Source organism: Anser cygnoides, chromosome 3 (assembly GCF_040182565.1).
Source record: "Anser cygnoides isolate HZ-2024a breed goose chromosome 3, Taihu_goose_T2T_genome, whole genome shotgun sequence".
NCBI lineage: Eukaryota > Metazoa > Chordata > Aves > Anseriformes > Anatidae > Anser > Anser cygnoides.
The window spans coordinates 119,291,582-119,306,539 of NC_089875.1; the positions used below are offsets into that span (position 1 = coordinate 119,291,582).

General features: G+C 54.3%; 1 protein-coding gene and 1 long non-coding RNA gene across 4 annotated transcripts; one reads left to right on the forward strand and one right to left on the reverse strand.

The window, feature by feature from the left end:
* Positions 1–287: 287 nt before the first annotated feature.
* On the reverse strand, positions 288–11,026 carry MCM3 (minichromosome maintenance complex component 3). Its single transcript, XM_066995073.1, has 17 exons — positions 10,732–11,026; positions 10,425–10,537; positions 9,686–9,894; positions 9,206–9,336; positions 8,337–8,575; positions 7,864–7,972; positions 7,084–7,237; positions 6,869–7,000; positions 5,926–6,134; positions 5,335–5,509; positions 4,702–4,828; positions 4,236–4,386; positions 3,878–4,018; positions 3,376–3,479; positions 3,036–3,118; positions 2,791–2,866; positions 288–1,996 (listed from the first exon to the last, which is right to left on the reverse strand). Exons 1-17 carry the CDS (start codon positions 10,810–10,812, stop codon positions 1,798–1,800), a joined length of 2,433 nt encoding a protein of 810 aa, XP_066851174.1. The 5' UTR covers positions 10,813–11,026; the 3' UTR covers positions 288–1,797.
* A 919-nt stretch (positions 11,027–11,945) lies between these two features.
* LOC106038142 (uncharacterized) lies at positions 11,946–14,510 on the forward strand. 3 transcript variants are annotated; one of them, XR_010830692.1, is made up of 3 exons: positions 11,946–12,732; positions 13,128–13,334; positions 14,181–14,510. It is a non-coding gene; the product is annotated as an uncharacterized lncRNA (long non-coding RNA). The 3 variants fall into 3 exon arrangements; XR_010830693.1 differs by lacking the exon at positions 14,181–14,510 and adding an exon at positions 13,611–13,772; XR_010830691.1 differs by lacking the exon at positions 14,181–14,510 and having other exon boundaries at positions 11,955–12,284; positions 12,406–12,732; positions 13,128–13,772.
* Positions 14,511–14,958: the final 448 nt, after the last annotated feature.

Here is a 14,958-nt window from a genome sequence, read left to right on the forward strand (position 1 = left end):
CCTCCAGCAAAAGGTGTCTGGGTACATTTGCTGCATTACTCCTGCTCAGGGACTTCGTGACACAGAGCCAGCATGGCCTTAGCCACGCAAGAGCCAAATGTCCTGGTTTAAGGTGCAGGAGGGGGGTCTGCATTCATCAGCCACCCACCCCCAGGACAGCTCTGCAAGGTCCTGGTCCACCGAGGTCCCTGCAGAGGCAGGGTGGTGGGGAGATGTGCCCCAACCCACCCCCGAACCCAGAGTCAGGCAGCAGCCTGAAGGCTTTTTATAGCAAATCATGTGAGAAATGGTATCTAGATGCATTTTATTATTCAAGGTGATATTTATGGTGTCACTGACACAGAAATGAAGGCACATGAACGATGCAGATGCCCGGAGAAGGGCAAGGACACCAGCACAAGCCTGTGGTGCTCAGGGCCTTCTCCAAAACTTAACGTCAAATTCACCAAGACAAAGTTTAAAAAATAAAAATAAAAAAAAATTAAAATCCCAAACCTTCAACAGCTCTGATGACAGAGACAGGTTTGACCACGTGTTCAGCTTTTCTTGAAAGCCAGCCCTGGCCACGAAAGCATGCTGGTTTCTAGAAATATCCCATCTCCAGGAATTAGTCACCTAGACATTCCCAGAAAATGAAACAAACGAATTGCCCAAGGGCGAGGGAAGGCTTTCACGGTTGAGTAGCTTGTGGTTCTCTTCCGTGGGACTCAAGAACGGTTGCAGCAACGCAGCCTGGGCAACGTACAGGGGATGTAGGATCCCAGGCCCCAGAAGTGCTTCTTAAAACCCTGACCTTTCTTAGCTACAGGTTTCCTCCTATTTTATATTCATACAAGAGCCACCCCAGACTAGAGAAGGGCTGGAGACCTAATCCATATGCAGTGGGGGCGCAGCTGGGCAGCTCAGAGCATCCCAGGTCCTTCCCATCAATTCCGGGCTAAAAATCCCAGCAGGGCTGCACAATCCAGCAATGGAGCTGACCCCCAGGCAGTGGAGATCAGGGTGTACTTGCTCCTGCATGGCCAGAAATTGTCCTCCACAAGGCTGCTCGCTGCCAACAGGACAGGCATGAGGCGTCTGTGCCTGGGAGAGAAGCAGATCTAGGCTACGTAACTGGGGAAATAAAGGGGGGAAAAAAGTAGGGGAAAAAAGCTTCACTATTAACAGTGAGTTTCCACACTGCTTCTTACCACCACTGCTATTGTATGTTGGATTCGTAAACCCAATTTTTTTTTATTCAAAGGCTGAAACCATTACCACCAACTGAGGAGCTTGCACATGGTTACGCTGAGGGGGGAAAAAACATTTTTTTAATTAAATGATAAAAAAAAAAAAGGAGGTAAAAAGGCTCCTTCCAGTCTGGGAAGTCCATGGTAGAGTAAAAATATAAAAAAAGGATGATTTACATGGGCAAAAGCCCATGGGAGCCCTGCACTAAACCAAACTGTCCTTGAGTAAGATCAGCCTGAGCTCCCCAGCTTGCATAACCAAGACCAAATCTAAAAACACTTTAAAACCATCAGTAATGTGCACATAAATTCTTCCTTTTGGCTACTTGCAAAACCAAACCTCTTTCCAAATACTCCAGCAGCTCAGAGGTGGCATGTCAGAGAGCTTTCAGATTTCCTGGCCTCTTTGGTGCCAGCAATGCACAGCGAGGAACAACTAAAGTGCACAGGCTCAAGCTCCCCAAAGTCCAGCTCAGCCAAATGAAGCATTCAGGAGAGAGATGAAGGTAAATACGAAGAGTCTTCAGGCTAAAAGTCCGTGAGAAGTCGGGTTCTTCCACCTAGAGGCTCAAATTAAGAAGATAATGTCATCGGACACCATGATCTGGTTGTCATCTTGCATGTGGGCCAACGCCAGTTTCACTTCAGGCAGCGAGAAGGGCTCGGGGTTGTCGCGGTTGATGGACTCCATCACGCTCTTCAGGCCCACGGACTGGGCGTGGGAAGCTTTGAAGACCTCCAGGAGCGCAGCCTTGAACGCCTTCAACCTAGGGGAGAGGTAATCCCCATCAGAGACCAAACACAGGCCCTTCCTCTCCCTTCCCAGCCAAGGACATCGCAGCCCTCGACCACCCCAGAAGATCACCCAGTAGAAAAACCAAAAGCAGAGCTGGGAACACCCACCAGAGGTCTGCTCCAGAGACCTGGGTATGCCCCTAGAGCTGCTGCACCCACCCTGCACGTCTCCAGCCCATGGATACCAGCTCCAGGCCTGGGGCTAACCCAGCCCTGCCTCCTCCTGCTCCCTCTCTGCACCCAGTTGTTCACATCCAGCTCCAGTGTCTGACTTGAGGCATGGTGTTATTATTCAGAGCGCCCTTCAGACCAGCTGAGGTGCAAGTCCCCTGGCTGAAATCCAGCTCTCCAGGATACAAACCAACATTTTGGACAAGAGTTTGGACCCACCAGCTCAGCTCCAAGCAGCATCAGAGTCTAAGCAGCAGCCTCGTGACTGCAGGTAAGAAGGGAGCTGACTCTGCTCGCATCCCAAACAAAAGGCAGCAGCCTTAAGGTGTTGAGAGCTGCAATTACCAGCACCTCGGGAGGTACTGAGCAGAAATCCCCTCTCCAAATCTAACTCAGGCTGCCCCTGCTTGGCTCACACAGCTGGGAAGATGCCACCATGCAACCCAACAACACGCTCACGGCTTTCTGCAGGAAAAAAACCCTCCCACACCTGAGCTCTATGGGTATCAAAGCAGGGAAGGCCCAAACAGCTCGTCCCTCCATGGCCCAGGCAGGACAAACACCTCCTCGTGCTGCTTCTCCAGCCCCCACTCACCTCGGATCAGCCAGCTCCGGCTTCTTCGCTTCGCCAGAGGCCGAGGCTTCGGGCGTCTTGGGTGTATGTGCCTGGACTGGAGGAGGAAGAAGAGTTATCTTCAGCCTGCCCGGTGCCCAAACAACCAGAGAACCAAAGCACGAGCTGCAGCAACCAAACCAGGCTGTGCTCAGCCTCTTTGGACGGGGTGGGTGAACCCAAACTCCCAGGAGATACCACATGCCAACGAAACCCCACTGACTCACCCTCCGGCATCTCCTGCTCGGCGTCGCTGAAGTCATAGGGGTCATAGGACTCTTCCTGGCCCTCCGTGCGTGCCTTCTTCCTCCTGGGTGGGGGAAGAGGAGGTCACCCCCGATCCAGCCCAAGCACACACCTCAGGAGACCCCCCCCCCCAGAGCTCTTGCAGGACCACACATGGTAGTTGTGGCCTGCAGGTAAGCCCAGGGCTCATCCATCACCCCCTAGTCACATACGCTGAGTTTTAGGGCTGTCGCCAGTGGCTCCCCTATTACAAGTTTGGGCCAAACGATCCGCTGGGTTTAACAAAACACGGAGTATTTCCCCAAGGCCTGCCGTAACTACCTTTGCTTCCTGCCCTCCTCTTTGGGCTGTGTCTCCTCATCCTCCTTCTCGGTCTCCGAGTCCTCCTCCACCTGTTTTTTGCGCTTCTTCTCTTTCTCCAGCACCTGCACAAGGGTGGCAGGCAGGACTCAGCCCCCTTTCAAGGTGGGCAGGATCCCATCCCTCTGCTCTCCAAGAGCATCACCCCGTTTGCTCCCAAAGCAAACTTGCCCCCTACAAGACCCATCCTCCCGAGCTTCACCCATCCACACGGACCTGCAGTGAGTTTTGGGGCTCACCAACCTCCCACACAGCCTTATTCCGCATTGCCAAAGCCTCCTGGAGGTATTTTTGGGGTCTCTCAGCAGTGCATGCCAAGATGCATCCCTTCCAACCGGGCAGAAGGACACCAGACCCCACCAGCAGCCCCATTTGCTCAGCCTGCACTTGTTCACCACCCAAATCTGCCCCTTTTGATGACCCCTGCGGGATCCCACAGCCACTGAGGGACGCTTTCCCCCACCTTTTTGAAGTAGGCGAACTGCACCAGCTCCAGAGCTGCCTCCGCATCCTGCAGATCGACCGTCTTGTTCATCCTGGCCTTGGCGTGGGCCGTGGAGAGGCGGATCAGGGTCTCCAAGGTACGGGCCGTGACCGGGGAGGTCTGGGGTGAAAAAAGAGGCGGTGGTGAGACAGCAGAGCCCATGAGGCTGTGACCCCCTAACGCAGCATCTGGCTCACCCCTTTTACAACCCCAAAACGGTCGCATCCAGATGACCTTCACCAGCCTCTTCCAACCTCAACCACTCTGTGGTTCGAGGTGGAAAACACCCGTAAGGGGAGAGGTTTCCCTCCTCCCAGCACGAGTAGAAGGAGCTCACCCTGGCGATGTCCGAGCCCATCTGGTTCTGGCTGCGCAGGCGGGAGTACTCCTCCGCTATGTAGTTCGCCGACTCCTGGGTCAAGACGGGCTTAATCATCTTGGCTACATGGATGTACTTCCTCATGAACTCCATGCTGACGATCTTCTCCCTGCGGGACACACACACACACACCATGTTCTTCAGGGGAGCAGAGGGGACGAGCAAAGGGTGCCTGCAGAAGCAAGGCTGCACCCAAGGAGGGCACTGCCCTTCGTGGGCATCCAGGCACGTGGAGAATTCAGCTCCAGATGTTCCCCGTCACCCGCCTCACCATCATTCTGACCACACGCCTTGCTGTGGACCACCTCCAGCACCCCTGTCCCCAGCAGGGAGCCACCAGCCGGGTGCTCCAGCCAAACCCGCAGCGTTCTGGCATCAACTCGTCACCCCCAGAGAGCTACGGGGGCACGGGACAGGGACTCACTTGCGGCGATTGGGGCCATGCAGGAGGTCATCGTGCTTCTCGTACACTTGGAGCTCCTGTTCCTCCTCCTGCGCGAAGTCGGGGTCATCCGTAGCCAGGATCTCCACGGCGCTGCCCAGGGGCATGGCTGGAGAGGGGAGGGTTCCCAACAACAGGGTTTTAGCTTCCCGTAGCCAGAAGCCACCTAACTGGTAGCACTCAGCAAAACCACAGACACTGAACCCAAAGAGCTGCCAACAGGTGACAACGCAGAAAGGACAGATACAAGTCTGGGGAAGAAAAGTTCGCCAAGGACTTCCAGCAATGTGTGGCTGCTCTTCCGATCTCCACCTCAAGACAGACTCAACCCAACAGCTCTTCTGGTGATCCCACCCAGAGAAGCTTGGGTTGTGCCACAACACAAGGATTCCGACCATCTGCTCCCCCATCACCTGAGCCACACCGCCCAGGACAGAGATGGGCACCAGCTAGAGGAACGATGGACATTCTTTACCTCAAGGTCACAGCAAAGAAATGACCAACATCCCACTCAGAACAAGGGTCTGGTCTCTTGTCACCCCAAGCAAAAGAGAAGCAACCACAGGCAGAGAAACCCCCTAACTCCTGGGCTCGCAGACACCAAGGGTAACTCACCGTCCCCGTCCTGCTCGTTGGGGTTGCGGTAGCGGTGCATCCGCAGGACGTGGTCCGAGATCTCCCTGTCCTGCTCGGGGTCCATCTGGTCCAGCACGATGAAGAGCAGGTCAAAGCGGGAGAGCAAGGAGTCCTGCAGGCCGATGTTCTCCATGGGCGTCTTGTACTGGTCGTACTGCAGGAGGTTGAAATAAGGAGATGAAATAAGGAGATATGCGAGACTCTCACAATCCAGACAGTTGAACACTGAAGATATCACGCTAACCCCAGCCTGCTGCAGCACTAAGGCCGCTTTTCCCCATCCAGGAAGATGGGTGTAGCTCTCACTTGCAAGGAAATCCCCTATTTTTTGTGGTCCTAGGTCAAACACCAAGCCTGGAGGTGACGCACGACACCCAGGCAGTGCTAAGCTTCGGCGAGAAACCCCACAAGCCCCAGGAGATCCAAGCAAACAAGTTCTCTGCCCCAAGCATCCCAGTCCCACTCAGAACCACATCACCATTTCTGGGGGACCTTTGGGGTTTCACCAGCTGCCTCTTCCCCAAAGAGGGCCCCCAGCAGCCTTCCCCACGGCGGGGGCCCAGCACTCACCCGGCCGTAGACGGGGTTGGCTGCCGCCAGGACGCTGCAGCGGGAGTTGAGGCGAGCGTGCATGCCGGCCTTGGCGATGGTGACGCGGCCCTGCTCCATCACCTCGTGTATGGCCGTGCGGTCGATGTCGGACATCTTGTCGAACTCGTCGATGCACACCACGCCCCGGTCTGCCAGCACCATGGCCCCCGCTTCCAGGCGCCGCTCACCTTGGGGTGGGGGGAGAAAAAAGGGGTCAGGACGCCGCGGATGAGAAGCAAGCCCCCAAGGAAGAAGAAAAGCCCCAGGCTCCTGGCTGTCAGCCAGGCCCCGCAGGGGGTACACCTGGTAGAATGGGAGACCACCATCTATCAGTGGAGAAGACACCCCTAAAAACACCATTATCCTTGCCCTCAATCATCCGGACAAAGCAGGTCCTGCAAATGCCACCGCAGAGAGGACAAGTCTTACGAGGAGCGGCTGAGGGAGCTGGGGTTGTTCAGCCTGGAGAAGAGGAGGCTCAGGGGCGACCTTATCGCTCTCTACAGTTACCTTAAAGGAGGCTGTAGCGAGGTGGGGGTTGGTCTGTTCTCCTACGTGCCTGGTGACAGGACGAGGGGGAATGGGAGAAAGTTGCGCCAGGGGAGGTTTAGGTTGGATATTAGGAAGAACTTCTTTACTGAAAGGGTTGTTAGGCATTGGAATGGGCTGCCCAGGGAAGTGGTCGAGTCACCGTCCCTGGAGGTCTTTAAAAGCCGTTTAGATGTAGAGCTCAGTGATCTGGTTTAGTGGAGGACTGGTTAGTGTTAGGTCAGAGGTTGGACTCGGTGATCTTGGAGGTCTCTTCCAACCTAGATGATTCTGAGATTCTGTGAAACAGCAGGCCTGGACCTTGTAGAATCCCTCCCGGGTATTAACCAGCATCCCGCCACCAGTTCCCATTGGGAACCAGCCCGCTCCTCACCGGTTTCTTGGTCGGTGGTGATGGCAGCAGTCAGGCCAACGCCGGAGGAGCCCCTGCCGGTGGTGGCAATGGCGCGGGGCGCGGTGCTCAGCACGTAGCGCAGCAGCTGAGACTTGGCGACAGAAGGGTCTCCTGAAACGGAGAAGAAGATTTGTTAATAACCACCACCTCGATCCCATGAAACCAAGCTCAGCCTCTCCGCTGCCCAGCCAGACCTATCAGCAAGATGTTGATGTCCCCTCGGATGCGGCTCCCGTTCTCCAGGATTTTCTCCACCCCTCCCAGCAGCATGCAGAGGATGGCCTTCTTGATGAACTCGTGCCCATGGATGCTGGGCGCCAGGGACCTCGCCAGCTGGTCAAAGATATCCTACGGCAGAAGAGGCAAAGCACAGCCCGTAAGACAGACTGTAGCAAATAAAAACGAGGAGCAATTCTTCACAAGCGCATTTCAGCACAAAAAGAGGTATTATTCCTATCACAGAGCCACACCGAAAGAATATTCCAACATTATTCTGTTAAATAATGCTTATCAGTGCGGTTCTGAAGCCCTAGACCATCCAGCAAGCATCAGAAGCAGCAAACCCCATGAGAGTAAGGTTTTATCCTTTCCACACTATAAAGCAAAGAGCTAAACAGAGGACCAGGCTGGGGCTGACCCCCATTCCCTCCTTAGCCCAAGGACTGGAATTTTGCTGCGTTTCCTTTCAGATATCCATGTTGTCATCTCATTCTGTTCTTGGATTTAAGGAGGGAAGATGGAATTCTTCTTTAGGAGAACTTTTCTGGCAGCCAGCTAGCAGAGTCAGGGCGCACACAACACCGCCAGATCTCCATCTTGACAGCTACGCACAGCAGAGCTGCCAGCAAGCTCTGCTACCACATTGGAAGCAGCAACAAAAATCTAACAGGAATTGGCAAAAGTCTAAGCAGCAACGCAAAGAAAGCAAGTGGAAAATCCTAGAAGGCAGGCTCTGAAATAAGACAAATAAATACCTTGGATCGACTCTTGCTGAACCTCTTGATCTTGGCCACATCAGTAGCGGAGTAGAGAGGCCGAGCGTCTTTGCTCATCTGCTTCACGTGGCAGGCAATGAGGATAGTCCTGGGAAAGTGACACAGCCCTGATCACACACCTGCAAACCTCACCGAGCCCATGGGGGCCACAGCAATGACACAGCAGAAACTTGCGGGGGATCATCTTTGGCTCTAGGAAGTCACGGAGAGGGATGGGAAGCTCCAAGAGCCGTAATCCCTCTGTCTGACTGCACTGCTCCATCCGTGGAGCATCTTTAAGAGCACCCAGCCCACCCTGCGGGCAGCTGGAGCTCAAAACTCAACACTGATCCCAAGGAGCAAACCATTTCCAAGTGATTTCAACCAATATTTCACCCGGCTCTGGGGTGGCTGCCCGCCTGCCCTGGATCTCCTCCTCCAGAGGTGTGACCCTACTAAAAAGGGATGCTCACCTGAACGTCCCCGAGGTGTAACCGCCTTTCTTTCCCGGCAGGCAGCGGTACGTGCCGACCACCTGGATGCGGTCCCCAGGCTTCACCTTGTCCACCAGGTCATCGTCCAGAATGACATCCACCGAGCGTGGCAGCTGCCCGGCTGGTGCCTTCTCAGGCATCTCCTGGATGGTGATGGTCTGGTGGTCCTTGTAGACCGAGAGGCCAAACTCCGTCTCCAGGGGGTTATTCTCTTCATCCTTAAGGAGGAAGTAAAAAGATTTGTGATGTTTTTTTTGGGAGCACAGGGAAAAGGGACTGCATCACTCAGCACACAGAAGACTACTGCAAGGGGCTGCTTTACCAGGACTGCCAGAGCCCGGGGTTCACCGGCTCCCCCGATCTAACGCTGCCAGCACTGCTGGTCCATTAAAAGTCCCTCCAAACCCTGTCCCTAGCGCAGGCGGTGGTAACACATCACCCGTGCAGAAGGTGTGGGCAACGCGGACAATACTCAGGTCATCCTTTTCCTTCCTCCATTCCCCCTCTGCCCGAGGGTCCGTGTACCCTCTCCAGGGCAGCACAGACATGCTCGCAGGTCCCAGAAGACACAAAACCGGCTGACACCCCACCGAGAAACCAGCTGAGCATCCTACAGCAGAACTAAGATCATAACTGACATTTGCGAGTGAGTCCGGTGACCAACGAAAACCTTTGTCATCTGTTCCTAGGAGTTTTCTCAGACCACCACACTTCACGTGCGATGTGTCCTCTCTGTACTCCGAGGCCACGTTAGATGAAGAAGCCCAAAGGCATCTGAGACCCTCGGCTCAGAGCAGGCATGTTCTCCCCAGAGGAACCTGCTGACACCTCCCACGAGGCCACCTCACCTTTGTAGGGTAGACAGAGCTGGACGGGAAAGCATCCAGGGACGTCAGGTCTGTGTACCGGCGCTCGATGGTCTTCTTGGTCGCGGGGCAATAGTGGACGCTGCGGACGACCTTGGGACGGACCAGAGAGCCTGGGTTGGGAAGGAAGAAGAGTTGGGGGCAGGAAAATCCCAATCCACCTGGTTGTCAGCAGGCAATGCCCGACGGGGTTGCCACCGCTTGGGACACGACCTCTGGCAACCAGGGTCTGTTTTGTGACAGGATTTGCCGAGTTCCTTCCACAAAGACCACCCCAACATCCAGATCTTCTGCAAATTCCCTGTCCCCCTTGCTCAGGTTGTCCACCACTGGTGGATTCCCCATGGACAACCCTCCCAAACCTGATGGTAGAACCCCTCCAAGCCCCTCCACAGCAAACACCTTGACCTCCTCAGCCTGCACAGCTACACCACGTGCACCCGGACAAGTCCCCCCGCTCACATTTCGTCACGATGCCCTCCACGCAGACAATGCAGCTCAGGAAGCAGGCGGTCAGCGTCCGCGGCGAGACGTGCTTGGAGCCGAAGCTGCCCTCCAGCCCGATGTAGAAGTCCTCGTACTGCTTGGCATAGGTGGCGTCGACGGAGGCCACGAAATCCTTCAGAGCACGCTGGAAGGCGACGAGCTCCTCAAAGGCGTTGTTCAAAAGCCTGCAACAGAGGGAAGGGATGAATGACCGGGAGCTGCAGGTATGCTGGCAGCCCCTTTCTGCCCTCCTCCACAAGCAGCTCTGGCAAAGCATTCAAAGCTCTTCCAGGTGCCTCAATGCACTCAAAGTTTACCGAGAATGTGAGGCAAAAATAATCTAAGTTCCTAGTCACCAACAGCCAAGAGCTGAAAATGAATCAATCCTATCTGAAAGACTTCTGAAAAAGTATCAGTCGTATCCGAAAGACTTCACGTGTACTTAAACAGACCTACAAGCTCACTCAAGAACGCCCCAAAGTTGTAGAAACAGGACGATTGGCATCACGCAACTGCTGCTCACTGCAAACACTCAAAGTCTTTCTGCCAAATGAACAAGCAGCAAGCTTGGAAGGGATAGATGTGACGGGGAAGGAGAAGGCCCTTCCAAATTTCCAGGGGCCCCCAGCTGCCCGTGGAGCACGGGACGGGGTCTGGCCCTTCTTGGCCAAACCTCAGGGACCCGCAAAGCGGCGGTGTGCCCGGCCCCACGCACCGGCTGGCTCTCTTCTCGTTCTTCCGCCGCAGGTCGTTGATGCTGACCAGGAGGCGGTACTGGTTGTCGCTGATCATGTCGCGCACCTTGCTGTGGTAAACCCCTTGATCCTCCTGCGGGAGAAAAAAAAAAAAAAAACACCAAACCCCCCCCAAAATACAGGTTTGCATCAGCTGTGCTGAGCAGAAGATGCGGGGGGGGGGGGGTGGAGGGGGGGGGGAAAGGAGGGGAAGGGGGTAATCCCCACCACCGGGACGAAAGGATGCACCACCCCTTCCCCCCCATCCCAAAGCACCCCGCTCCTCACCTCATCGTCCAAAAAATCGAGGTAATCGCGCTGCGCCTCCCGCAGCTCCGCGTCCTCCAGCCCTCCCGCCGGCGCCGCCATGCTGCTGCTGCTGCTGCTGCTGGGAAAGGCCGGGCGGGCGCCGGGGCCCCCGCCTCCGGTGTCGCAAAGGGAAGAAGAAGCCGGGGAAACCGGTAAAAATGGGGAGAAATCGGTAAAAAGCGGGGGGCACCGGCTAGGACCCGGCCCGGACCCAAAGCGCAGCGCAGCCTCCGCGCTCCCCGCTTGGCGCCAAAGCCGGGAGGTTTCCCGCCAGCTGCCGGGCGCCAGCCAATGGGAGCGCAGAGGGAGGGCGCGGGAGATGACGCGCCAAAGCGCCAGCCAATCGGCGGCGAGCAGGGGGCGCGGGCGGGGGCGCGCTTTGGGCTGCTGGCGGGGGCTGCGGGGACCGGGATCGGGGATGGGGGGGCCGGGATCTGGGACTGGGGATTTGGGATCAGGGATCCAGGATCCGGCCCTGGGGTCCCGTCCCACACAAATTCATATTTTGGGGGGAAAATACCGATTTCTTTTTTTATTACTTTATTTTTTAGGTTTGTTTCTCCGGAAAGCCCCGTTTCCGGGTTTTTTCGCCCCAAAAGGTGCCGGCTGGGCGCATCTATCCCCTAATTTTAGTTGTAGGTGACGTTTTCCTGGGATGGCTGCGTCTTTTGGGAAGTGTCAGAGGCAGGGAGAAACACCGAGACCTCTCCGTGCGCAGGAACACACTGACACCCCTTCAAAAGGAACATATTACATATAAGATATATATTACCCTCTAAGATACACTATAATATCACCCCTTAAAAATAATTAGTCCAAACCGTGATCAAAAAATAAGAAAAAAAAATGGAAAAGCTGGGAAATGTCAGCAGGTCACAACAGGCGCCCCACATGGGCTGTGTCCCCAGGTGGTGTTTTAGCCAGAACCAGCTTTTGGGGGTCTGCTGATAAATACTGACCTGGGACAGAGGCGTTCTCCGCAATTCTGTGACCTGCAGGAGATGCTGGAAACGGTTACTCCCCCGTTTCTCCTTTTCCTTTCACTTATCTGCACCAGATCCCTCTGAAATGACTGGAACTATTATTACTAACTGATGTGGCTGGTTTAGGACACGCATAGCACAAGTCCTCCTGGAGATGTGTCCTGCTTTTGCAAGATTTTTTTTTTTTTTCATGTTGTTTTGCATCGGAGTGGAAGCTCAGATTTTCCTTCGCAAGTTTTTGGGCCCTCCTCTGGAGTAACTTGACGGAGTGTTATTGCATTTGGCAGGGTGGCAGGAATGAAGGATCTCGTGCTCTGTTGCTGTTTTCTCTATTTTTTTCTCCACTCTCTCTCGCTGTTCTAGCTCCAGAGTTGCTCTCCGCAGCAGGAGCAGCCTCCCTGCCGCCTCTCCTCAAAGCCAGCCCTTCCCATGATTTTCCGGAGATTTCTCCTTTGCATTGCAGGTGACGTGAGACAGGGCAGCAGGAGAGGAGTGACAGCGACCAGAGAAAGCCTTCGGTGTGCCCCTGTGTTAGCAAGGAAAGTCAAAGTACGTAAACTGGGGAGGAATCAGTCCCAGTGTAATTCCCAAAAGGAAGCATAATGCATCCTACAGATGTCAGAACCCTGCATGAAATTGCAGCTCTGAGATGTTTTCTCTCTCCCTGCAGTAGGTGATGCATTAAATCCAGCAATGGGTGCAGCCTGCTGGCTTTGCTGCAGCTAAGAGCTGGACGGAGGGGCAGAAACCTTGCTCGGAGGGCAGTTCCTCGTGCCCCTCTGGCCACAAAACACCCGAGGAGTTCAGCTGCCAGCCAGCGCGTTCCAAGCCAGAGCAACCAGGGTCGGATTCAGACCCGTAGGTCTACATCACAAATAAATCTCACCCACGTTTTGGTTCCTTGCTCTCCAAACAAGTCCCGGCCCGAAGATGCCGAGCAGGTGGAGAAGGGAAGAGCGGAGGGGAGCTGCCAGGAACTGTCGCTCCTGGCTGCAAGGTAATGAGAATTAGGGCTAAAAATAGCTGCCCGTTGTTATTCATGACCGTGCCCTATAGCAACTGCTGCGGTGTGTGGCTCTTGTGTGAATAATTAATTGCGACAGGGCGAAGACAATGGGATGGAGAGGTGGAGGTGGCTGCAGGCGGGTTGGGACCTGGGCGCAGCCACAGAACCACGGTGGGCGGGGAGGGATCGCATATTCGAAGCCCTTGTCAGGCAGGAGCCAGGCAGGACCTCGCAATTCTGATTTAACTGTACCTGCGGTTACCAAGAAGTTCCAGGTTTACGATGAAAAATATTAAAAATAAGCATTCTGAGGGGAAGAATTAAAATAACAAAACTGAGTGCAGAAATAACAAAACTTGTGCACACCTCTGCCTTTCGGGGTTCAGCTGGGTTCTGTCCCACATCTCCAGGGAATCACCGCCCCGATGTCGTGCCGCATCTCAGCTGGTTCTGAGCAGACGCAGCAGACTCACAGAGATATTTAGGCTCCTCGCACCCACTGAAAAATAAACAGGAATTAGGCACCTGAATGCGTGGAGAGCCTGGGCTGCAGAGCTCGCAGAGAAATCAGTGAAAGCCCCAAAGAATCCCAGGTGAGTATAGGAATAATTTCCAGGGGTGCGTTGCACCCAAGGGGTGCTGAGCAGAATACCCCAGCTATGCCTGTTTACAGGATGCATTTTCCTTACATCTCTGCACGTGCACAAGGTTTCTGAGATCCCTTTATGGGCTCTCCATGGTCCCTCCCATGCTTTGTTTTTCCCTTGGTTTAACTAAAAATCAGTTCCCACACCAGAAGTCGCTTTTCAAGTTGCCACCTATTAGCTTTCCCTCATGCTGAGCAATGTTATCTCCCCTATTGGGGAGAGGCTTGTGGTTCATTCACAGCTCCAAAAACGAGGAGTCAGCACCCCAAATCCAGCGGAGTGTCACCTCATCACCAAGCAACGCTTTGGAGTGGAGATTTTTAATATATTTGTAATAAAGCACAAGTGTAGTGACGTGGAATGAAAGGGAAAAAATGCTTTTTATAATTGTAACAGTATGGGAAAATTAAAACTACCTGTGACATGGTTGTGTCGGTGTAAATTTTAAGTTTTCCAGGGGATGTAAGGGGTTTGTCCGCTCTGGCTGCCCTCCAGCTGCGCTTGCAGCAGCTGAACCCAAATCAGGGAATTTGCCCTTGCAAGAGGAGAGCCATCGTGACTCTCTCCCCTGCAGGACCGAATGTGGAAGACTTAACTCGGTGCTGGAGGAATCCTTCTTAATCCTCTGATCTGACCTTCCACATAACACAGGTCGAGGAATTTCACCCGCTCGCATCTGCACCGAGGCATTTCCAACGTCATTTTCTTGAAGTATTTGCTATTCCCACGCGCTCTGGTAAATCTTTAAACTGATCTGCCTCTTTTTTTTTTTTTTCCCTGATGTCTGGGCAGAAAAACACTGAAAACAACTATCGGTGTAGCTGAATGGGATATCTTTACTTAAACACACCGGGAACTCCTCGTATCTCCCCAGGAGAGCACAGCAAGTAGGTAAAAAGCTAAGGCTCTGACCTTCAGCATATTGGCACGCATCATGGCCACCTCCTTGCTTCCAGGAGCAGGAAGCCTGGCGTGCCCAGCTCTGCTTTCCCTGCTGGGAGCAGCTAGCACAGTGTCAGCACAGCCTGCGAAATCTCGTGGTCCTGCGTCCGATGCTCAGCTACCCCAGCGCCTCCCGGATCCCGTGGGTGAATCGCTCTCTCCTGTTGTGCAGGAGGGAAATACAGCAATTAAATAAAAATGAATAATAAATAAATAAGTTTTTTTAAAAAAAGCTATGCCTCTAGGCATGATGGAAAATGAATCCCCGGGGAAACAAAGCCGGAGGAGAGGCTGAAGCAGCGGCCAGGAGAGCGTCTGCAGAATGTGGCAACCCCGCCGCCTTTCCAGGGAAGTCCGGGTGGCCCAAATATAGATCCCCGCAGGTTGTGCCTTGCTATTTCTGTCCGCTCATCTGCTGTCATGAGTTCTGCCCGTTCCTACAGACAGTGACAGCTGGCTCTTTTTATTCCTCATTTTCTTTCCTCCCCCCCAAGCCTGGAATTCACTGATCTGTATGGAAAGCCACAAAGCAAGGATGCTCCCATTTATTGCTGGGGATCTCAGGACCCGTTTCTGGCCACGAGGCAGGATCCAGGGGTCACCTCTCCAAGTGATGCCCGGTTCTGGG

Coding starts and splice junctions, on each gene's coding strand:
- MCM3 (XM_066995073.1), bottom strand. CDS start 10,812: ATGGCGGCGCCGGCGGGAGGGCTGGAGGACGCGGAGCTGCGGGAGGCG. Junction 7,238..7,863: donor TCAGCAAGAGTCGATCCAAG/GTATTTATTTGT, acceptor CTTCTGCCGTAG/GATATCTTTGACCAGCTGGC. Junction 4,829..5,334: donor CAACGAGCAGGACGGGGACG/GTGAGTTACCCT, acceptor TCCCCTCTCCAG/CCATGCCCCTGGGCAGCGCC.